Source organism: Eretmochelys imbricata, chromosome 4 (assembly GCF_965152235.1).
Source record: "Eretmochelys imbricata isolate rEreImb1 chromosome 4, rEreImb1.hap1, whole genome shotgun sequence".
Classification (NCBI taxonomy): Eukaryota; Metazoa; Chordata; order Testudines; family Cheloniidae; genus Eretmochelys; species Eretmochelys imbricata.
Window position 1 is genome coordinate 37,797,337 of NC_135575.1, and position 24,945 is coordinate 37,822,281.

The 24,945-nt window shown below is 40.1% G+C and overlaps 1 protein-coding gene across 1 annotated transcript in view; it reads left to right on the top strand.

Annotated features, from left to right (window-relative positions):
* FAM241A (family with sequence similarity 241 member A) overlaps window positions 1-20,341 on the top strand; it is a 28,926-nt gene extending 8,585 nt beyond the window's left edge. Inside the window, exon 2 of the mRNA XM_077815144.1 lies at window positions 16,308-20,341. Coding sequence (XP_077671270.1) covers window positions 16,308-16,553 — 246 coding nt within the window. The 3' untranslated portion in view covers window positions 16,554-20,341. The remainder of the gene's footprint in view (window positions 1-16,307) is intronic.
* Window positions 20,342-24,945: the final 4,604 nt, after the last annotated feature.

Here is a 24,945-nt window from a genome sequence, read left to right on the forward strand (position 1 = left end):
TGAAAAAGCACAGAGCTGTGTGGACACAGTGACACAAGGGAAGTAGCTTAACCTAGAATAAACAAGGCAGGATGAACCCACTCTTTTACTATAGCTTTCTGCTTGTTATAGTGGAGAAACATGAAAAATCTTTCCCATGTAGATGAGGGCTAAATGTCATATTATGTTCTGTATGTATTGTATAAGAGAAAAGATGAGGATAGCAAACAAACTTTGTATTGTTAACTAGCATAGAACTATAAATGCCTGTTACTGATAAAAGTGTTACAGATTGGCAGGCACCATGTTGGTTTATCAAAACTGAAACTAAAACCTACATTAAGAGCTGTAGATTCTAAACGTCTTTTATCATCAAACCAGAAAAATACTGCTTTGTAAAAGGGGGGAAAAAAGTGTGTCATGCAGATTGTACCAAAAGCTCTTTATGTCTCTGCTCAGAGTAGTCCAGATTTAAAGTCTTCCTTCACTAAGGGTATGTCTATACTACCCGCCGAATTGGCAGGCAGCGATCGACTCCCGAGCACTCTCCTGTCTACTCCAGTACTCCACCAGCACGAGAGGCGCGGGTGACAGGGGAGCGTCAGAAATTGACTCACTGCAGTGAAGACACTGCGGTGAGTAGATCTAAGTATGTCGACTTCAGCTACGTTATTCGCATAGCTGAAGTTATGTAACTTAGATCGATTCCCCCCCCCCCCCCCCCGTGTGTAGACCAGGCCTAACGTATCTGGGATGAGATTCTGGCCTCATTTAAATCAATGGCAAAATTCCCATTGACCTCACTGAGACCAGGATTTTCACCCCTGGTTAAGTGTAGTGAGGTGTAAGTGGCTTCTCTTTTAGCTCAGCCACATGATCGCAAGCCTGCATTTCCTCAGCCATCCAGACAGATAAGCCAAAAATCTGACTTCCTCCCAAACATGGTATGTGGTGTAGATGCAAGAATTAATGTATGGCATTTTTGCACATAGAGTAGTTAACTGATCCAGGCACACACCTGTACCAAATGTAGCGTGTCATTTTTTAACAGTATTTTATTTCCAAAAGCATGTTTCTTCTTGGTGTTTTCCTTGGAGAACTTTTTTTTTTTTTTTTTTTTTTTTTTTAGAGGCAGAGAGATTTCAGATTATAAACTCAGCTATTATTTGTTCAGCCTGTTTAGGTTTTGAAGCTCTGAAATTTTTAAAAAAGATTTCAACGAGCTATGCTACAAGTATTTTTCCAGTATGGAAAAAACAGAGGTTAAGTCAAAGAGGATAATTTCAGTGACTACAGATGTGGCCTTTACGTTTTGCCTTTGCGTGATTAGCAGCACTGGCAACTTCTGCCTTGCAGGATATTTTATAGTTCTCTGATGTTTTAAGTTCACTCTTATCTTGCTGTCTCCAACTCACATTAACTTGACAGAGGCCAGTGTTGTGTCAGCCCACTCTTAGACGTTTCATCATTCGCAGAACTGTAGGATCAATGGACACTAATAGTTTTCCTTTCTCTACCAGAGCCAATGACCACATCATTTAAATCATAAACTACCAGAGGATCAGTGAGTTTTCAAAAGCAAATTTCTACCATTAAGAATAGAAATTGTGGTGCCTCAAGTACTGTTTCTGGTTTATTCCAGACCCAGTTAAATATAAAACCTAATGGTCTCTCTCTTTCTCGTCTGCAGTATATGGGTTTATCTCTATGCCCAATTAATACTGTGTCTGGTCAGACATCTTTTAAAAGTTTTGACTGGAACATTTCCAATACACATTTTAAAGTTGTTTTTGGTTAAAGGGTCTATGGCTGAAATCCTTCAAAGGGGTCTTTCAGTCAACAGAGGACCTTGATTTCTTGGCAATTATGCACATAGAATTACAGCACTGGAAAATTGGTGAAAATGGTATGTCCTCATGCATATTTCTCCACTAATTGAATGCTACTTAATTTTACAGAATTCCTACCAAAATTCTAGTGTCCTGATTACTTATTCTTAAAATGGGATTCAGCAGTGGCAGGGAAAAGGGGGAATTCACCTCACCTATTCACTAGAATTTATACAACATTACATATTGGAAACTACACACAGTAGGTTATAGCCCAGTCTTGCTCTAAATTACATCAGTGTAACTGTAATAGTAGACAATTGTACAAGTATATCTGAGGGCAGAACTTGGCCTTTATATATTAAACAGTTTTCCAGACAGTAGTCCAGTATAGTTTTTTCCTTCTCTGAAATGTTTTTTTATAACACTTTTTTTGGGGGAGGGGGTCTCAAGTGTTTAAAGGGTGTTTAAATCTGGAGGGTTGTTTTGGACATACAGTATTTCAATTTACTACAGAAAAAAATGGGTAGCAGTAATTTATTATAAAAATATATAAACACCTAAGTGTGGGATGATATGTACATTTCAGTAGATTCCCAAGCATGCAGAGGGACATCTGCAAACAGAGTGGAGGCTTCATCTGTGACTGTAATGGTCTCAAATAAGTTTGTGCTATCGCTATGAATGTCTTGGCTCCCTACTGAAGAGGCTGCCATGTATACAGTAATACAGTGCTCTGTAGCTTCCTCAACAAGGTTTCAGTGATTGTAGCCACATGTTGTTTACTGCAGTAAGTTGTTTTTTTTTCCCCTCACAACTGAATAGCGTGCTAAGTATTAACATGTTCTGTTCACTTTTGTAGTAAACTTCTGCAGATTATAGCTTTTTCCATACACTTAAGAAGTTGTCTGTTGTTCCTTTATAATTTGAATTTGAGAATAGATCAGTGCCAGGATACATATGTGCTAAATTGTAATTCTTTCCTTTAGCTTAGAGTGCTGCTGTGTAAAGTTGACTTGATTTTAGAAGGGGACATCGCTAAAAGAAAAACAAAATCCTGAGGTTATTAGATGCCTCAAGCATATCTGGATATGTTTAAATACAAGAAAAGGCTTTATAAAGAAAGGACCCAGCGCAAAAGGGGCTGAAATCAAATATATATTTAAAATAATATGGATGGGATAAATTTCTAATGATAGCAATAGAGGCATCTTAGTATAGTTTGACAGAGAAGGAAGATGGATCTAAAAGAAACATGGAGCACAACTTCTAAAATGGTTTTCCTTCTTGCTGTCTTAACATTTCCTGTGTTTTGTTTTTGCCCTATTTTAATGTTTTATTTGATGCAACATGATGATAAATCATAGGGTGGGGTGGGCAGGTCTAGCTTTGTGTTTTCATAAAATATTATTTTGATCTAAGTTCCTTATAGTATACTATTTCACAAAGATCTGAATGCGCAGGAATTCAGACTTGTGGATAGTGTTCACTTGGTTGCTGTGCTCAGATTTCAGTTGCCATAACAACTTGAGGCAGTACTCTTAGATTTCTTTTTTCCTATGGTTTGCATCATCGTATTTGAACTTTAGTTGCCATAACAGCTGAATACAACTTTTGCATAGCAGTTGCTTTTCTTTTCATTGTTTGTCAGTTTATTCCTTATCTCTTTGGTCAGTCTTACAAGCTTATTCTTGTTTGTTCTTGTTTCTCCTTCTATAAAAACAAGTCACTGATTGCTACTCAGACTTTATTTCTGGTTGTTCAGGCCTTTGTATCTTATTTCTTTTGAATTATATGTAAATTAAAAGCACAAATACTAAACTCTCAGTGCCTGTAACAAATTTTAAAGCACAATCTATAAAACAATCAGCAAACTTTGCAGCTAATCCAGCATAGCAAAACAAGGCTAACAAAAAGGATATTTTAAAACATAAAATAGCTCACGCCCAAATACTACTAACCTAGATTCATCTTCCCTTGGCTAAAAGGCAGAGGACATAGATGAAATTTGCAGAATTCTCTAACATCAGCAAATTCTGGTTGTTTCAGACCAAGGGAAGTGAATTCCAAAGCTGAAAATCCCTAGAGTTAAGAGACCATGATCATGCTATGCGCAGAGGCAAATTATTAGATATTTTAGGACTACTTAGGTCCCTGTCCTGAAAATAGATCCACACACAGAGAAGCCAAGAATTTGAATCAACATGGACTACATTCTTGCTCTTAAAGAGTGTTCTTTCCAGGTTAGGGCTGAAGTACATTTGTGGATGATGTATGGAAAGTTACACTACTCTTGTCAGAGTTGTACCTGTTACATGGATAGATAATTTCAATATCCAAGGCAGGCAACACATTAATACAAAATTTATTTAAAACTTCTGCTGGCATTTTGAAGCTTATTGCTGATGATGATGATCTTGTTGGCATGTGTTATCAAATGTGGCATCAACAGGGAGGTAGTATGACTAAGATATGATGGTTTTCATAGTGTGCTCAAGTAAGTCTCTCATTTTTACAAAAATATATTCATTTTCAAAATATGAAAGATGTTTATATACTTTTACTGTGATGAATACTGGACCCAGATATCGTTCTGTGTTAATACCACAACATGTGCTTTGTTGAAATTCCCTGTTTAAATTTAGAAAAGAAATCTTTAATGGATACTATTTCCAGAAATACTGGTGGTCTTGGCAATTTTCCTATACAGGAAATCTTTGCTCATTGTTTGTTCTATCATCTGCAAGCACTGTTTAACTGTTCCTCATTTGCTTTCCATCTATTAGCCTTTTAATTTATATGCAGAAGAATAAATGTTCTAGGGTAGTGAACCTGGTCATTTTGCCCAAAGCAGTTTAGATATTTACTGTTTTTCTGCCCAGTATTCTATTGCCTGAATATCAAAATCTATATTGTCACTTAGACCTGCACAGTCAAAGGCACTAATCATCAGTTTTTGAGGCTGCGGGCTGCATTCTGCCATCAATCTGCATGTTAAACTTCAGTGAAAGTCAGTGGGAGTTGTGCATGTGAATTCTTTGTAGGGTATGTTCCTGTGGCTGGGGAACAGCAAGATTGGTTTTATAAAGTATTTTGAGTGAATAGGATGCCAAACTTTCATAAAAGCTAACATTTGATGAAAGGTTACTACATTTCCTGTATGATGCTCCGTTCTAACTTAATGATAGAAGAGGGAGGAAAATAGGAAAAGCAAAAATATCCTTGCTGGTTAACTCTTAGCCAAATCCTGTTGTGTTTAAACAAGTAAAATAATAATAAGTAGTAGTAGTAATAATATTTTATTATTTTGATGTTGTTATTATTCAAAGTTATGTTTGGAAACAGGTTGAAATCCTGACCTTCCCCACAGCAGTGGAAAGCTTAAGAAACAGCAGAATTGCTCTGGTTTGAGAACATACATCATTAGTAAGCCGAGTGCCCATGCATGGCAACCTTGTATGCCACGGAGCAGAATTCAGTGGAGGTAGTCTTCAGGAATGCAGGCAGAGGCTATATGTAGGTAGCCCAAGCGATTGTCAAAGGGGTAACTGTAGCAAATGGGATCACAATCTAGTCAAACCACCATCTTGACCTATCTAGCAGATCACTCTGAGTGCCTGGAAAGTTGAGTATTCTACTCTTCCATTTGTTGTATTAGCAGCTACATATCCAGCAAACATCCGTTACATTTGTGCTCAGGATTCTGTTTCCCAGCCTTTATTGTTGTGTTGCTCTGAATACGTAGCCTGGTTACCTAATTTGGGTCCTTCCATGGGAGGTGAAGGTGCTCATGATTGATTCCTTCATGAATATCCCTGACATCAGCTTTCGTAATCTGTTTTCTCATATTTTTGGTCAGATTTCCACTTAAGAACTTCATTTTACCTTGTATTTTCTAGAGACCCTGCTTTGTCACATCTTTAGAGCTTCCTGTGTTTAATGTTTTATCATTCAAAAAATTCTGTTGAGTATTTTTCAGCAAATAACTATAAAGCTAAAAAGTCAAGTTTCATAGCATTTTTTTTTACATTAAAGTATGCATGCCATCAGCCATACACACTGCTTCTTGTTGTGAAAATAACCCTTAGTGAGATAAAATTAGTAGCTGGGTTATAAGGCTAGAAACTGCAGGAAAAATTTGTGGCCTTGCTTGGTTTGGGTTTTTTTAATTTTTATTTTGCCATTTATTGGTGGTAACCTTTTTTTTCTTGTGCCTATTAGACATTTATTATTAAATGTCAATTCAGATTTAAATCCAAAGCTTTTTTTTTTTTTTTCACATTTAAGGTGAATGTGGTGATAATCTTAAGTGTGCTATTCTTTCCATTATTTCTTTCTTTTGGTAACTTTGTGCATGTGACTTGTCCTCATTTATGGCTTATGCCATGTCTTGACAGTTGAATCAGCTGTTCTGGAGATAGTGCTTCTTGTCTGTAATCTGACAAGAGCTTTTGTTTCTGGTGGAAATAAGGATAGCTCAATGGTTTGAGCATTGGCCTGCTAAACCCAGGGTTGTGAGTTCAGTCCTTGAGGGGGCCATTTAGGGATCTGGGGCAGAAATTGGGGATTGGTCCTGCTTTGAGCAGGGGGTTGGACTAGATGACCTCCTGAAGTCCCTTCCAACCCTGATATTCTATGATTCTAATGTTTATCCCATTACTTACTGGCAGCTCCCCACCCTGCCCCTTTTTTTAAACTCCCTTTCTCTTCCCTCCTCCACAACCCCTAGTTCTAAGTTTTGCATTTCCTCCCTAACCTTAAAAATACAGTGGTTTTAAATTGGCAAAAGTTTATGGGAATCTTACATTTTCTCACACCACTATGTTTTTAGACATTCCCCCACTGAGGGAATTCACAGTTCTGCTACTGCTCCTTCAGACTGTGCTGATGTTGTACTAACAAGAAGAGAAAAGTGAAACTGATATCATTCTAGTCAGTTCAACTCTTCTGCTCTTGTGGGACAATCACTCTGTGAGATTTTTTTTTTCTTTTTAAATAACCCATCTTTCTGAAATCTGAGCACACAAAAGTGCACTTAAAATCTCTTAAAGCATGAAAAATCTTGGGATATTTTTGTTTTGATTTGTTTTGAAATACTCCAATAACTAAAAAATGGCTGAGTTGGGTTTTATTTCACAGACTTTAAGGCCACAAAGGACTATTATAATCACCTAGTCTGGCTTGCGGAACACAGGCCATTGAATTTCACCCAGTAATTCCTGCACCAAGCTCAATAACTTATGGTTTTTCCCCATACAAAAAGTCATTTTTAAACGAAGAACAGACATGGTAGAGGTTGGACCAAATCGTGTTTCTTCAGAAACTTACACGTCTGAAAACAAGGACTTTTACTAAAACTGTAATACCAACCATAATCATTGCTGCAATGCTCTGATTAAGTTAGTTATCTTAATTCATCTGATTTCTCTTCTGTTCATGTTGACGCCCTCTAGCAAACTTGATTTGTAGATAACAGAAAGTGAAAAATGAAAGCCCCTCTATATTAACATACTCTACCCTGCAATGTGCAGTAGAAAGAACTAACTTCTTGAGCTTGAAAAGTTATATATTTCCTATATGTCCAATTCTGCCATCCTTATTTATGAGTTCGTGCATTACTTTGCAAGTAGTACCATTGAAACTCCATGTGACTTAACATTATAGGCTGCACCTATAATAACTTCAGTAGCAACAGAGGTCACGCAGCACCTTACAGAATTGGGTCTTGGAAAAGAGATATTTGCAAACAACGTTGTTAGCCTTAGATTTATACAGTAATCTGTTTTAAATTATTTAGAAGTAAAAGTTCAAAGCTAAATTTCCTTAATCTTGTTTTAATGTTGCTTGAATCATATTATTTCATTGTGGGATTTTTATACCTAAGTTTTATTTGGGAGTTTATCATGTTTTAATGTGCCATAATGGGATCTAATGTATAATATTGACTTTTTAAGTGGCTAAAATGATGATTATCATTGGGTCCCTATTCAGGAGTAAATGGTGGCGAGAGAGACCATTTTAGTTAGAAACAGTGCATTGCCTACTAACAGTACGTAAACCACAAAGTTGTCATGTGCTTTCCTGAAAATAGACAACAGGCAGTCTTGTAAGTCTGTGAATGGCATGGCAAACCTGCCACAAGTAAAATGTAGCGAGACTTCAAATTATTTTTTATACTGAGCAGACACAAAAATGTATCGACATCCTAGCTTGAAAAGCAAGCACATTTGTGACACCAAGGTTAAGTGTTCTGATTTAATCATTGTACGATCATCACCTACCTGTACTAGTCTTTATGTAAAGCAATTTCAGAATAGCTAATTAGATAAGGGAGATTTTCAAAAGTGCCTTAGTGATTTAGCAGCAAATGACCTATTGTAAATCAGTGGGATTTGTGCTAAACCCCTTCAAAGCAGTTTACATCAAAGTGCACAAGGGAACTTTTAGTATTTGGTGGCAGGGTCTACATGGACACTTAGTGCATGGCAACCTCATGTGGTGTAGATTTACACTTCAGCTTGCCACGAACTAATAGTTCGTTTAGACAAGCCCACAGCCTCTTAAGTGCCTACATCACTTTTGAAAGTGGGACTTAAGCTCCTAAACCATATAGGTGCTTTGGAAAATTTTATGCAGGCTGTTTTAATACAGTTGATCGCTGCCACCACATTAGATTAATAGCTGTAGAGAGCACAAAGCGAAAGGTTACACTCAATTCTTCAGAAGCGTTTGACAGACCTTACCTGGATTACTGGGTATGCCAATATAAGAAAATTTCCTAAAATATTTTAACAGCATGTTTTTATAGTGGTGTTCTGTTCCCTAGAGATAAGCAACTGCAAAAATAAATCATAGACTGAGCTGATGGTGATGTCTATAGTTAAGATCCTGTTTTAAAACTTGACACAGAAATATACAGGTTTTAGGAGAAAATGTGTTATCTACTGGTGAAAATGTAATTGTGAAGCTCGGTTACTAGCAATAAATCGGTTTTTTAGGTGATTAAATGCTGAAGCAAGGTGAGTATATTCTACCACCATGAATATTGTTTCTACAATAAAAGACAAAAGATGGTTCAATAAACTGCAATGTACAACTTGGTTTTCTTAGTTGGTTCTCTGTTGGTGCTTTCTCTGACTTTCCATTGACATTACTTTGGGGATTTGATTCAGGTCAGTAAAGCTCTAATCCTCGAAAGACTCACGCATATTCTTAACTTTATGTATCCTGAATAGTTGCACTGAAGTTAAGCACTGAAGTTAGTATCTGGGTATTCAGGCAAAAGAGGTAGTGAAGGATGCAGATCCAATGATGGATATCCTCAGCCCCTCTGGACCGGCACATATTTTGCTCTACCCCTCATAAAGGCCATTGCTGACACCACAAAAACCTTGTGGCAGATCCCGGCTTCATTGCCCCCTATGCCTACGCGAAATGAAAGATGATTCTTTGTGCCGTCCAGGTGCTACGAGCACTTGTATACCCATCCTCCCCAGATTCCTTGGTCGTGGACGCTGCTAACCAACATTAGCACCAGGGCTATTAAGGTCCCTCACCAAAGAATTGGGAGGCAAAACGACTCGACCTTTTTTGGTAGAAACGTCTGCTCCACTGGCGGCTTGCAGCTCCGCATTTCTAATCAGCAGGCCATTGTGAGCAGGTACTGCTACAATACATGGGGGGCAATGGCAAAGTTTGCAGAGCTGCTGCTGCTGCAGGACTCCCTTGCTGAATTCTCGGCCCTTGTGGAGGAGGGCAAGCTCATTTCCCGAGCTTCATTGCAGGCCGCTCTGGATGGGGCTGATGCAGCCACTCGGGTGATGTCTACCGGGATTGCCATGAAAAGGCGCTCCTGGCTCTAGGTATCAGGTCTGCCAAACGAGGTCCAGCAAACCATTCAGGAGCTACCCTGTGAGGGTGTGACTCTCTTTTCAAAAAGATGGATAAAAGACTACATAGCCTAAAAGACTCAAGAGCCACCTTTAAATCACTGGGCCTCGACACCCACACCACGCAGTGGAGGCATTTTAGGCTGCAACCTCCTCCACGGTTTTACCAACTGCAGAACCGGCAGGACAGCTCAAGAAGGAGAAACAAGAGCAGCAGGAAGAGGCCGCACACATATTCGGGCCAGGGCTCTGGCTCATCTGAACCTTCAACTGGCCAGAAGCAGGCCTTTTGAAGGTGCAAATGAGAACGGCACACCAGAACTTGGACTGGATCCAAACCGCCTTACCTTCTCGTTCCTACTATCCCCTTTCTTCGCTGCGTGGGCCCGTATCACATGAGACCGCTGGGTACTCCACACGGTAGAAAGGGGATACTCCCTCCAATTCTCTGCCCTCCCACCCTTCCACCCCCCTTTCCCATCCCTCTTCAGGGACCCTTCTCCTGAGCAACTCCTCATACAGGAGGTGCATTCGCTCCTATCGCTAGGAGAAGTGGAAGAGGTTCCTCAGGGGCTGAAGGGCAAGGGCGTCTATTCCCAGTATTTCCTAATACCAAAAAGCGGGCTCAGGCCCATCCGAGAGCTCAACAAGTTCATGAGGAAACTGAAGTTCCGCCTGGTCTCTTTGGCCTCCATCATCCTTCCTTGGATCCAGGGGACTGGTATACCGCCCTCGACTTGAAGGACATGTACTTTCATATAGCAATTCCACTGTCCCACAGAAGGTATATCAGATTTGTGGTGAGCAACAAACACTACCCAGTTCACAGTCCTCCCATTCGGCCTGTCAGCGGCAGCTTGTGTGTTTACCAAGTGCATAGCAGTCATGGCCACATTCCTACGCAGACGCCAGGTACAGGTGTTCCCGTACCTCAATGACTGGCCGATCAAGGGCCACTCCAGGGCTCAAGTGGAGGCTTCAAAGAATGACGTTTGATGAACTGGGCCTTATCCTGAACATGGGGAAATTGACTCTGTCCCCTGTTCAGTGGAAAGAGTTCATGGGGCGGTGTTGGACTTGACACACACCAGGGCATACCTCCTGGAAGCGAGGTTCTTGGGCTCTGGGTGACATCATTCGAAGTGTCAGGCAGTTTCCCACCACCACAGCAAGGAATTGCCTGAAACTTCTAGGACACATGGCCTCTTGTACCTATGTGTTGCAACATGCCAGACTCAGACTCTGGCCTCTCCAATCGTGGCTAGCTCAGTGTATTGGCCGGCTCAGGACAGTTTGGACAGGGTCATGCCTCTGCCTTGCCTGGTCCTCGATTCCGTCCTGTGGGTTGAGCCACCACTGGTAGTGTATGCAGGGGTCCCTTCACTTGTCCTCAGCTATCCCTCTGGCTAGTGACGAACACGTCAGCCTTGGGCTGGGGAGCACATCTGGGAGACCTCAGGACACAGGGCCTCTAGTCTCAGGTGGAACTCACTCTCCACATCAATATCAGAGAGCTGAGAGCGGTGCATCTGCCATGCCAGACTTTCCAAGCCCACTTGACAGGGAGATGATAGACAACACCATGGCAATGTTCTATATCAACAAACAGGTGCACGCTCCTCTCCCCTGTGCCAGGAAGCCCTCACGCTGTTGGACTTTTGTGTAGCTCATTCGATACATCTGCAAGCATCGTACCTCCTAGGAGTACAGAATGAGTTAGTGGACTGTCTCAGCAGGTCTTTTCACAGCCACGAGTGGTCCCTACGCCCAGGCGTCACGAACTCCATCTTCCAATGTTGCGGCTTTCCCCAGATGGACCTGTTCGCCTCGCCACGCAGCGCAACAGGAAGTGCCAACAGTTTTGCTCCTTCCTGAATCACAGCCCGGGCACCATCACAGACACGTTCCTCCTCCTCCCCTGGGGAGGCCCTCTCTTATATGCATTCCTGCCCATCCCTCTCATTCACAAGGTGCTCCTCAAGATATGAAGGGAAGAGGCTTCAGTGATATTGATAGCTCCAGCCTGTCCCCACCAACACTGGTACACAAATCTCCTGGAAATGTCCGTGGAAGCCCCAGTTACCTTGCCGCTCCTCCTGGATTTGATAACTCAGGATCACGGCCGTCTCCAGCACCCAAACCTCGAGTTGTTGCACCTCACAGAGTGGAAGCTCCATGGCTGAGCCCCACGGAGTTCTCCTGCTCAGACCCAGTTAAACAGTCATCCTTGGTGGTAGGAAACCCTCCACCAGGGCTACCTACCTTGCCAAGTGGAAGAGATTCTCAATCTGGTTGGCACAGCATCACCCATCCCCGACACTCACCTCTATTCCACTCATACTAGACTCCTTTCTCCATCTCAAGTAGCAGGGGCTGTCCATGTCGTCAGTAAGGGTTCACTTGTCCCCCATCTCTGCCTTCCATCCAAGCTAAGAGGGCCGGTCAGTGTTTGCCAACGCTATGGTCAGCCATTTTCTGAAAGGTCTCGGCAGGCTATATCCGCACGTTCGGCAACCAACCCCAACCCGGGACCTCAATCTGGTCCTTTCCAAATTGATGGGTACGCCCTTTGAACCGCTGGCGACATATTCCCTGCTTTACCTGTCATTTAAGATGGCATTTCTGGTGGCGATAACCTCAGCCAGGAGGGTGTCTGAGCTCAAGGCCTTAACATGAGAGCCTCCTTACACCGTGTTCTATAAGGACAAGGTTCAGCTCAAGCCACATCCAGCTTTTTTCCCAAAGGTGGTCTCCCAGTTTCACATCAACCAGGACATCTTCCTCCCACTGTTTTATCCTAAGCCACGCTTGAATGCAGAGAGCAGAGGCTTCATTCATTGGATGTCCGCAGAAATGTAACCTTTTACATTGAAAAAACATTTAGGAAGTACATTCAACTGTTTGTGGCTGTGGCAGACGGGATGAAAGATCTTCCAGTCTTCTCCCAACAAATTTCCTCGTGGATCACATCCTGCATCCTTGAATGCTATAACCTGGCAGAGTTGCCTGCCCCTCTGCTCACAGCGCACTCCACTAGGGTGCAAGCTTCTTTAGCCGCATTCCCAGCGCAAGTCCCGACCCAGAAAATATACAGAGCAGCGACGTGTTCCTCCATACATACTTTCACCGCGCATTATATGATTACCCAGCAGGCCAAAGACGATGTGGCCTTCGGTAGAGCAGTGCTCCAGTTAGTGGACAGCTCCGGCTTTCTTGTAACTGTTCTTCAAGATGTGGTGTTCATGTCATTCCAATACCCACCCACCTACCCCTCTGTCGGAGTAGCTGGCAAGAAGGAACTGAGGGGCTGGCAGGTCGGTCGGGCCCGGACCAACCCGACGGGGAAAAGTCTTCCGGCTGCCATGCACACACACACCCCTGGTTGGAATGGACATGAACAACACATCTCGAAGAACGACAGTTACAAGAAGATGAGTAACCATTTTTTTTCTCTCTTTTGAAAACATTGTTATATTATGGCAGCACTCACAAAGGCCCGGCCTGATTCAGCAAGGTACTTAAAGACATGCCTAACTTTAACCGTGTGAATAGTCTCATGGAAATCAATTGTGAATAAGGGTCTAAAACAGTGACAGATAATGCTAAGTGTTTGAAAGTTCATTTTTGAACAAAGATCATATACACTCACTAACACTGCAGTCCTACAAGCACTGACAATTTACGTAACTTTATGCTGCTTAGTATTTTAGTTAAATTCAATGGGACTACTTATGAATAAATTTAAGCTTTATTTAGTAATATTTCTTTAGCAGTCTGAAGTATCATAACCAATTGTTGGAGTTTTATATTAACAATACTCCCACTGTAGCTCCACTGGTAAAGAAAGTACTTGGCAAGAATATGGAATGATTATGCAGCATTAGTGAAGAAAAATGTGCCATCTATATTTTATGGCTGGTAATCTGTTTTCAGTTTCACTTGTTTTTTGATACTCTGCTGAAGCAAAATTGCTCATCTCAAAAGTCTTGGAAGCACATTTTCAAATTCTAATTTTAACTCAGATCTGTACAGAGACTAGTTTAGAAATATGTTGAATTACTGAGGAGAGCCCTACATTATTTCTCTTTGTTAGATTTTTTCGGTCCAAGGAAAAGATTACTAACATGCTAACTGCTTTAGCAGCTTTCCCCTAGATGAAGAATCTCATTTTTGAAAGTTACTTTATAATCTGCCACAGATATTACAGTATCAGAAAAATGGGTGACATTTATTCTGCCATATTAAACATGCCGTACAATGAAGGCTTTTGTTCTAGTTTTAATGTGCTTCAGTATCTATTTTACCTCAGAGATTCAGGAATACAAGATTGTTTGTTTGTATCAGTGCTTAAGAAGTGGGGAATGAAGTAAATGCCTTCATTTAAAAAACATTTCTAGAAGAGACTTTTAAATTTTGTAATATAGGCTATTACAGAATAAAAGGATATTGTATTTATTCATTGTTCTGATGTAATAAAATGTATGTGATTTTGCTGGCTTCAACCTTTCAGAGTAAAGTAATATGAGAGAGGCAAGGACTTCAGGCTTTCCCACCAATGGCCTGGGACTAATTCATGTCACATGTATAAGACAAAAGTAAAACTCCAGGCGGTCCTGAACTAAGTTTGATATGTGCGTCTTCATCAAAAATCTGACAGTACTCTGTAGTGTTAATCTATGTTATGGGGAAGAATTCAAATCCATAAATTCAGGGGTGAACTATTATTTAGTGTTTTCAGTTGTTTCCTTCAGGCTATCAAAATTTGTTCAGTCCTCCTTGTGGAGATTGAAGATATTTCAGGACTGTTGGCCTGATGAGGTGATGGTTCACTTAAGGGTCTTGCTGAAGGTTTTGCCTTTGTCCAAAAGGCCAACTGAGCATGGTGTAGCCTGGATCTTGGCTGCTACCCTCCCGTAGTGCAAGTATCAGGGAAGTCATTGCATTGCTTGTGGCATTGAACAAACCCCATGGGATGTGGCCCTATCCCATTTTGCGCTGGCCAGCTGTCCAAGACCAGTGTTGGGACAGAAGATGCTGTTTCTCCAGGAAGGAGTAGGAGTTACTCCTACAGGCACTCCCAGAAGTATTCTGTCTGCATCAGCATTGCACATGGAAAGTATCTCCAGCCACGTGTGCGGTGTCTTTCCATGCGTGCTCACTGTGATCCCTGGAGCTGCAATATAGCCCTTAAGTGCAAGTGCTTTACGCTAATGGGAATTCAGCGTTTTAAAATTATAGGTTATCAGATTCTGTAATGGGGACCAGATCCCACTATCAGTTACCCAGGTAGTCTCCATCAGGCAGCCAATTACTATCTGCTGTACCCACAGGAAATAGGTGGACTTCTACCCTTAGATATAATTGAAGCTGTGGTTAGAAATTAGCTTTTGAATATAAATCCAGACTTGACACAGTACTCCCTCTTCCATAAACTTTGCTTTATGATGAACACTTAATAACTATAATTAGGGTTTACATCCAGCCTGTTGGAAATATTGATTTGTTGACGGAAATATTGATGAGGAGCTTCGTCTACACTGTGATAGCTACTAATGGAAGCATCAGAAAAGGCATGTGCCTGAGCTACTTTATCATCTTGAAAGTGTGCTTATTGAACATGAAATTCACCCCTCTTCACTCAAATCCCAAGTATTTAGGTTTTGCACAATGAATTCCATGGAGCTGCCCCAGCTCTGCAGCCGCTGTTCCAACCCATGTGATAGAATAGTGACTTCTGCCCCTCTATGGCTCTTGTACAATGGTGTTTGTACCACTGGATTTGCATACGTGAAGATCCAGTTGCCCCCCTCCAATCTGTCTCATTTGGAGCTAGTGTGGAGCCCCCTTTAATGGTGCAAAGGTTCCCTGGTACCACTGCTTCACCTGTGATTTTCCTCAACCCCTACCGCAGCCTACCGCTACCTCTGGAAATAGTGGGAGGTTTCCACAACTTCTTGCACCATGTATTCACACTAGTATGAATTTCAGCTTTCCCTGTTGCTAGCCTAGCCCATTGTCTTCCCTGGCCATCTTTCAATAATAAAAATCCCTTCAGTTTCTTTGTCTTGTGCAAAATACCTAAAGGTTTGTAGTCTGCTAGTAGAGGTTATTCATGCAGGTTCAGTGGTTCTAAAGTCTTACTGGAAATGACTTTTTCAATGAATCCACTGTATTCACTGTTGACTATGTTAAAATATGTGACTCATATCAGGTATTGAATTTAATGAGTTCCTTTTTACATCTACTTTTTGGTATATTTTATTTGACCTTTTTTTCCTAATTCTTGAAAGTAGAAACAGCTGAGATGTTTGTAAATTGTAAGACACAGACAATAACAGTATCGTATATAGAAAAGGAGTACTTGTGGCACCTTAGAGACTAACAAATTTATTTGAGCATAAGCTTTCGTGAGCTACAGCTGAATGCATCCGATGAAGTGAGCTGTAGCTCACGAAAGCTTATGCTCAAATAAATTTGTTAGCCTCTAAGGTGCCACAAGGTACTCCTTTTCTTTTTGCGAATACAGACTAACACGGCTGCTACTCTGAAAAGTATCGTATACATATTCTATATGTCCAAACTATTTCTTGCTTTTGTTTTCTGTCTACAGATCCAGCAAGAACAAAGAAACCACACTGTAGAGCCTGTTATAGATGACTATAAAAAGATGGGGACTCTCTTTGGTGAACTAAACAAAAGCCTTATCAGCATAGGCTTCACAAGGATGTATTTTGGAGAACGGATTGTGGAACCTGTAATAGTCATATTCTTCTGGGTTATGCTTTGGTTCCTTGGCTTACAAGCTCTTGGACTAGTTGCTGTTTTGTGCCTTGTCATTATATACGTGCAACAGTAGAGTATGGTGAATGGCCTGCTGGATAACATATTACAACCATGTCACCTTTCAGTGGATTTATGTGTTTAAGCAAACAGTGGCATATTAAAGGCTGCAATTTTCCAAATCATGCTACACATTACATTTGTGAGACTAAAATTTACATACTCATTTTAAAGGAAGTCATCAGTCCTAGCACATATCCAAAGGGAATGAAAAGGATATGCTCTCAATAATGGTACTGTCCAAAGTAACTTACTCTTTCGAAGGCCTTGTCTACACAGTACGTTAGTACACAGCAAGCCAGGGTATGAATCTACTGTCAAATACTAACTTGGTGTGGACAAGCCCTGAGTGAGGGTATGTGAGCCACTGCACCCTTGAGGGCTCAGTCCTAGGTTGTCTTTTTATTAAATGTGATATAAAAACACCTCCATCCAAATGGGGTCAGCCTCTCTTCTGTGGTGTGGCTGATATTTTGAAATGACAGGTTCTTGTGTAATGGAAATTCCTCTCTGTTTTGAAGAGTACAAATAACCATGAGTTTTATGTTCTGTTATTTTTACATTGTTCTCCTGTAAGCTTTTTGAAAGCTGGACCCTGAAATCTGTTAACTAAATAAAAATGTGTTCTTCCACTGTCTTGCGCGTGTGTGCACACATTAGTTACTGTAATGCCAGGCCTACATTAGAAAAGGTTTGTCAGTCTAGCTATACTGACATAACTATCCCAGCTTATACTGGCAAAAAAGCACTGTTGCCAGTATAACTGTATCTACCCTAAGGCTTTTGCCAATATAGAATTATGAGAAAAGAATCACACCCCTAACTGACTCTGCTGTGCTGGCAAAGTTTCTAGCGTAGACTAGGCCTAGGTCTACTCATGTGTGCTTGGCTTTGGCCATTAATGCCTTTTTTAAATATCAGAACAGTTCTCTTAAAAGAAAGAATTTGGGGACTTTTCAAATAAATATAAATCCCCACCCCTGCAACTACTATTCCAGCTAATGTGCTTGAATACTGACCACAGCCCCTCTACACCTCATGCACAGGAGGGTTGAATTATTAGTATTAAATGTGAATCTATCAACTTTGATGGTGATTCTGGTTTACTGCAGTCTAGGCCCAGTCCTAACTTAGATGCAAGTTTTGCTTGTACAAGCACAGCAGACCCAGGCCCTAATGTAAGATATAAGCAATTACACAAGTAAGATAAGTATAGATAGATTTCAGCTGCAGTCTTACTCAGGAATTTTTGGTGTTTGATTTGGAAATATACCATCTAGAGATGCATGTTGTAAGCTGAAATATCAGAGAATAAGATATAATATTGTATACAGTTTTAAAATAAATCTGTATCTGTAATAAATCCACTTTGGTAATGTAGGATCCAATCCTGAGAAGTGCTGAGCAGAGGAAAGGCCAGAGAAAATCTTCACTTAATAGGCTAAAAATTTAGCACCTCTCAAAACATTGTATTTATTTTAAATACAGAATTGACCCTATCCATATGCATTTTATCATTATTACATTTGTTTAAATAAAGCAGTTTACAATTTAAGATATAAGCTTTTGAAATGCTACTTTACTTTACTTTTGTTTTTGCAAACATTTTTGGATTGACGGACCTTAACCATGTGTAGTTTTAGTTATTTACAAACTATGGGCTTCATCTAAAGACCATTGAACACAATGAAAACAATCTCTATTGCCCTGATCCTTTAGTTAATTGGGTCCTTAGGAATATTGGAGTCCATGGCCTGCACACATTGATCCAGTTGCAGGACCTGTGGAGCCATTCCTTGTAAACTTTTACAACCATTGAAACCAATTACTGTTTGTGGTTTTAAGCACTAAGGCCCCAATCCTGCAACATTTCATGTATATGTGTACCTCTGTAAGTAGCCCCACTGCATTAATGAGACTGTTTGCATGTGAGAAGTTAAGCTCAGCTGTAAGTGTGTGTTGACTGGGCCCAGGTTAAAGAATATATCAGTCTGTACATGAGTAAAATAAGTATACTGATGACATAGGAATACTGTACATCATAAAATATTCTCATATATACTTTACTCAAACATTGCTGGAAATCTGGATTTCCAAAAGCTAAGTATGAATACAATTTGAATGTAGTGGAAGGAGCTCTGGACCCACAAGTGCCTAAGGATAAACATTTAAAAATCCTTTAAAAAATAATATATACATAGTATGTTTGTGTATTGTTTATATATAGTTGTGGTTTTGTGTGTGTATCTATATATGTATATATGGGCTGTATTACAAAATTTGCTTATTTTTTACATGTTATGTCTTTTTCCTCCCATACAAGTTATTGTTCAGAGCATTTCATCTGAACCCTTTTGCCTTGTAGGGAAAAGGTCAATGTCTTGTAGGATATTCCCTGTTGCTGAGACTGTGTGTGCACAGACTGTGTGTTGTGATGCAGAATACACTAATTTCCTGAAGTGAAAGGAAACCTTCCATTGTTTTGGAATTTAAGGAATAGCTGGCCAAAACTGGGGCTGCTTGATCACAGGCACAGAAATGAAGTAGGGAAGACAGTATAGTTATCTGCATATAATTTGTTGTCTGTGCATAGTAATGATCACAAACAATATGCATATAATCATCCCAGTAGCTCTCCTTCCCACGCGTCATGTAACACACATTCATAAAAAGGTGGTTCTTTCCTTTTGAACTAAAATCAAGTATAGTGTCAGCTATGTCTGTCCTCTTTTGAAGGATACTATATTCTGCCCTACAAGTCTTTCATATCTGCATTTTATGACCCTTTTAAAAAAAAAAAAGGTCCCTCTATTATTGAAACTTAACATGGAATAGATGGAGATGGACAAATCTATCATTTGGACACCTCTCTCCCTCCCTTTTCCTCTTTAAACACCCCCCCCCCCACCGCTTTCTGTAATGTCCCCTACTTCATTACTTATAGTCTGTATTGTATACAGGATTGTCCGCCTTTAATATCTATATGTTACAGCATTTCCCTTCCCTGTTTTTCTTTGTTTTGGTTGGTTCTTTTTTTTATTTTTGAGGGTGAACTGGGGAAGACATTCCATTATATTGAAAATGGCTTTAAATGAGCAACGTAACTGAACAAAGATGTGTATCAAAAGAAAATATGTTGTAAAATTGTGTCAAATATTGTGAGAAAATGTATGAGTAGCCTTTGTATTGCTTCTTCCACCCACCCCCAAAGTACAGTTTGAAGTCATTGGAAGTTTTGGATATGCAAAGAGTGCAGAATAGAGTCCCTACTTCAGAAATAAAGGGTGAATGTAAATTTTATTTGGAGACAAGGGGTATAGTCTCATGCTGAAAATCATTAAAATTAATACAGGCGACTCAGTCTCTCTCTCTCCAGTTCTAATTACATATCTATGTATGTTTGTATACAGTGATTGTATAAAAGAATTACATCACCCAAATTCTTATTAAATAATGAACTGTGTAATCCTTATTGGTCTTTGGGGCAGATAATAAGAACTGTGTCTCCAAAAGAGTCTTCAGATGCTTAAATGTTTGAATTACTATGTACAGGGAGGAAACTGCACATACAGCAAAGCTGATGGAACCTCATTTGTACTGAAAATTGACATATTGTAACTGTCCATAAGGGGGAAAATGTTGTTTCCTGGAGATATTTGTGTGACATAAGTCTTATTGAAAGAACTTTGTTACTCTTTCTAATAAAATGTATTCTGTCCTCACATGAATTTATTGTTTTTCCCCTCTGTGGTGTTCTGTCTTACATTTGGAAGCAGCTAACTGATTAATAAAATATATCTGATATGTCTTGATAATCCACTGATTTCAACTGAATTTAAAATTATTGTAAATCAGCTATGGAAAGGTCCACAGATGCTCATCAGTGGACTATAGCAGCTGTTGGTAACTGCATACAGCATCACATAACTAAAAGTTAAAATGTCAAAGAATATAAACTGTCTCATTCCAAAAATGTGTGTAATCTCGTTTCAGCTTCAGTGGCTGGAGGGTTTTCTGGTTAAGGGTGCAACCTGTGGAGGAACTAGATTTGGTCAGTAGCATGAGAGAGACTTTATAAGCCCATAATTTGTAGACCTCTAAATAGTCATCTTTGTTTAACACTCGTGAATGATACACAGCGCAAGATATACCAAAGTGTATCCACATCAAACTCTTCTTTCTCATTCATCAACCCAGAAGTTGTTTCATTTCAGGCCATTCCAAAAAATGCATGTGTCTACCCGTGGTTCTCAACCAGGGGGTATGCATACCCTATGGGTACACAGAGATCTTACAGGGGGTACAGCAATTCACCCTAGATGTTTACCTAGTTTACAGTAGGCTACATAAAAAGCACTAGTGAAGTCAGTACAAACTAAAAATTCATACAATAACTTGTTTATACTGCTCTATATACTATACACTGAAATGTAAGTGCAATATTTACACTCCAAGTGATTTATAATTATATGGTTAAAATGAGTCAGCAATTTTTCAGTAATAGTGGGCTGTGACACTTTTGTATTCCTTTGTCTGACTTTGTAAGCAAGTAGTTTTTAAGCAAGGTGAAACTTGGGGGATACACAAGACAAATCAGACTCCTGAAAGGGGTATAGTAGTCTGGAAAGGTTAACAACACTGGTTTATACCACACAAAAAGCCAGAACTGGTAAGGCAACATAGGGATTGATCTGCTTTAGAACAATTGTGTAGAAGGCCTTGGGGCCCAGTTCTGCAAATTTATGTGAATAGTCTTACTTGAAGTATGAGACCGCTCACATGAGTAATAGGTTGCAGGATCAGGCCCATGGTCATTATTTTCCAGTAAAATTCCTTGCAATGTGGGATGCTACCGATTTCCCAAGCATCTTGGTTAACTTCTCTGTATAAGTATTTTTAGTCCTATGTACTTGTGCCTTTAAGAGTAATTTAGTTTTTGTTTTATATTCTATAGCTTATCTATTCAATGTGTACCTAAATTCTATTCTTAGAAAACTCTAACTTTCTTATAATGGGGACAGAATAGTTTCAAAAGGGAAGCTTACAAATACTCTAATCGGTCTGGTTATTTCTAATGCACTCTTATACTTGGTGTCTATTGTAAGGTAATAAAGGTGGAAGAGGTTCATGTTTCACCACAACACACTGAAAATCTAACCCTTCCTTTCCGTCCCAATGGTGAAAACACTTGTTCACACCCTGCTAATTTCCCATCTTGATTATTGCAACTTCTCTTTTATCTGGCCTCCTTGACTCCCCTTTGGACAGTCTCTCCAGAGTTATGTTCCTCACTGATCTATCAGGCTGTATCACTAGCTCCCTCTTGCCTACCACACCAGTTTTAAACTTCCTATTTCCTTGCACAACTTTGCCTCAGCCTACCTCTTGGATCTCATTTGTTGGCTCCTTTGCTCCATCAACAAAGACAGCCTGATCACCACCACCTTTCCTTCACCTGTTCCTAGCTTTGTCTTTTCTCCATGCTACTTCATGTGCATAGAACAACCTGATGAAAGTTCCACAGACACTAATTTTACTGTTTCAGTTGTCTTCTCTGCTCTAGCTTTATACCAGAGATGCATATGGAAGAGAGGACTTCTTACAAAAAGAACTGAAGTCCTCATTTCTTAGTGTGTTTATCTTGTGTGTCTGCCTTATAGGGTGCAAACTCCATGGAGCAGCAACTGTATTCATTTGTGTCTTGGATGACCCTGATTACATGTTTGGTGCTTAGCAAATTAATGCTGTCAGGTGCAGTGTTTAAAAATGTTTTATCAAGTGCTTGCAAAACATTTTCTCAGAGTGAATAAAGTGAAGAAACTGGAAGAATAGAGTCATCTGTCCAAGGGAAAGTTATTTTAAAAGGTTAAAATGTTATGGGTCAATGGGAGAGAATACCTTTCTGGTGAGGCAGTTGCTGACCTATGTCCAGCTGCAGATGAATTAGCTTCCTTCCAATCCACCAGCTACCAAAGCTAATGGGGAGAAAGGACCATCTCTCCCTACAAGGCCCAAGGAATCAGTGAGGTCTGTTTTAGCAAGATGCTGATGGCAGCTTGGAGTGGAAGGGCATAAAAGAGGGGGGATTGCCTCTCCACTGGCCAGGAATTGGTCCAATGGCATTAAAGGAAAATAGAGGGAGAATTAATACAGGACTGAATGCAGGATCTAGGATTTGTTATATCCATTCATCTTGTATTTTGCTTTCTATCCTGGGTGTGAGAACAACCCGGTGGTTTTGTTGCTTGTCTTTGCTTCCCAGTTTGTGCCCACAACAAGCACTGTTTGCAAGCAATTTGTGTGTCTGCCTTTCTAACCTGCCTTGCTGTGTCCTCTGTCAAGGTATTTTAAATATACCCCTTACTGTGTATCTATTTTAAAGCATTAACAGTGATTGATCTAATCTCCCAAACCCCATTTTTAGGAGCTGGAGGTATCATTTGTTTTGTGCAGTAGAAGCCGAGTTCATCACTGAGAAACTGCTCTTGGCTTCCCAGCAAGGGAGGGAACTGATTATTTCAGTATGCCTGTAGCAGTTTGGGTTTCATAGAGGACTTCTGAGAGTACTATGGAGAAGAGCCTGTTGGATCCATACGAGTATACCAGGATAGGAGGTGGACATCAGCCTTCTTCCTCCCTTCATTTACAAAGACTACCTGCTTGGGATAATTATTTCTGCTTTTTAGTAAACCTCTATTCTTTTTCTCACAAAAAAAACAGCTTGTCTCAAAACAACACAGCCATGCCTCCCTCTGTGCTTGCAACAAAGGAAATGTTAGGAACCAAAGTCCCATTTTCAAAAGAGACAGGTAGTCAGGAATCTTGGGGCTCAGCTACACTAATATTTAATTTGTGGCAAGCGGAGGTGTGGATCTAACCTATCCTAGCCTGCCATGGTCCAACAGTCCATTCTGGTGGCTCACACTGACAGTTCGTTAGTGCATGAACTGTTAATATGTGCCAGCAGGGTCCACACAGACAGACTGTGGGAAGCTAATGTGAGGTAGATTCATGCCTCAGTTGGCCACAAACTAAATGTTTATGTAGATAAGCCCTTTGTCTTACTGACTTTCTGTGAGACTCAAGTGCCCAAGTTACTTTTGAAAATGGAACTTTAAACTCCTAAATAACTTGTTTTTGAAAATTTTATCAGAGTGAAGCTAAATCCACTGATTCATATCTCTTTAAAAATCTGTATAATCGTGTTCTTTTAGGATCAATACTTCCCCCTCCAAATTACTGGTTCTCGAAGAGTGAGAAAATCTAGACAGTGTTTAAGGAACACTGGTACAGGTTACAGTAAAGCGTTCTGGCATATCTATATTAATGCTATCTTGCTAATGTCACACACTAAAACGAGTTCTCCAGCATTTCCTTTACAGTCACTTTGTGTATTCATGCATCTTGTAAAAGGCCTTGCTAGAGCTGACATCAGCCAAGTATCTGCTTTCTTCAGGCATTTTAGCCCTTTAAGCTCAGGACTGTATGTCCCTCCTCCCTAGCTGATCTTACATTGTCTGTAGATAGCTGAGCTCCAGAAAATGGCCCTGCTTTTCCCTAAAGAGAGTGGAAATACAGTTTAGCAAACTGCATCCTTTTCCTGGTCTTAATAGGATTAGTAAAAGCATATGATGATGATAAAATTTTTCAGTAAGAATAAACCTTTCTCTGCCCTAAAGCTTGAATTTATTTCAATAAATATCTTCTACAATTGCACTGTTGCTGGAAAAAAGATTTAACAGCTTGATTCTATTACCTAACTCTGATTTCTAGCCCTCTAATTACTTATGCTAAGTGGTGCTGTTTAGTGTCACCCAACATAATTAAATAATATTCTAAGTTTGTACTCTGTTAATCATGATTCCTAGTTTCTCAATTGCCAGCAGCAATCAGAAAGGTAAAAAGGAAACTATTTGGCTCTGTTGTGTTTTCACTGAAGCATTACCTAACGCCTCATGCTTGATTGAGTCTTATTGCAGCTATTCAAAAAACAAACACAAGTTATTGCTAACTGACTCCTTTGTTAACTTAACCTTTAAATCACTCCCTTATTTTTCCTATCTTGTGCAGTAGCCATCACCATTCAGTCCACTTTACACTTGTAACATCTACTGTCTTGGGGAATTCAGTTCCCATACAGGGGCTGCATTTGTCATGGTTATAGAACAGTTGAATAAGGCAGTGGAGGCAGGATTGTATCATAATTTAAGTATTCCTCAACTGTGCTTCAGCATTGGACTTTATCATTGTTCTGTCCTGTCTACAATGCAAGCCTTAGCCAGGTTTTTACCTGTCTTAAATTAATTCTGTGTTATAAGCATGTGGCTATTAATGTAAATGGGACCTTAAAACAGTAAGAACTTATTTGTGTATTGATTGCCATCTACAGTTTCCCATAGGACTGAGCA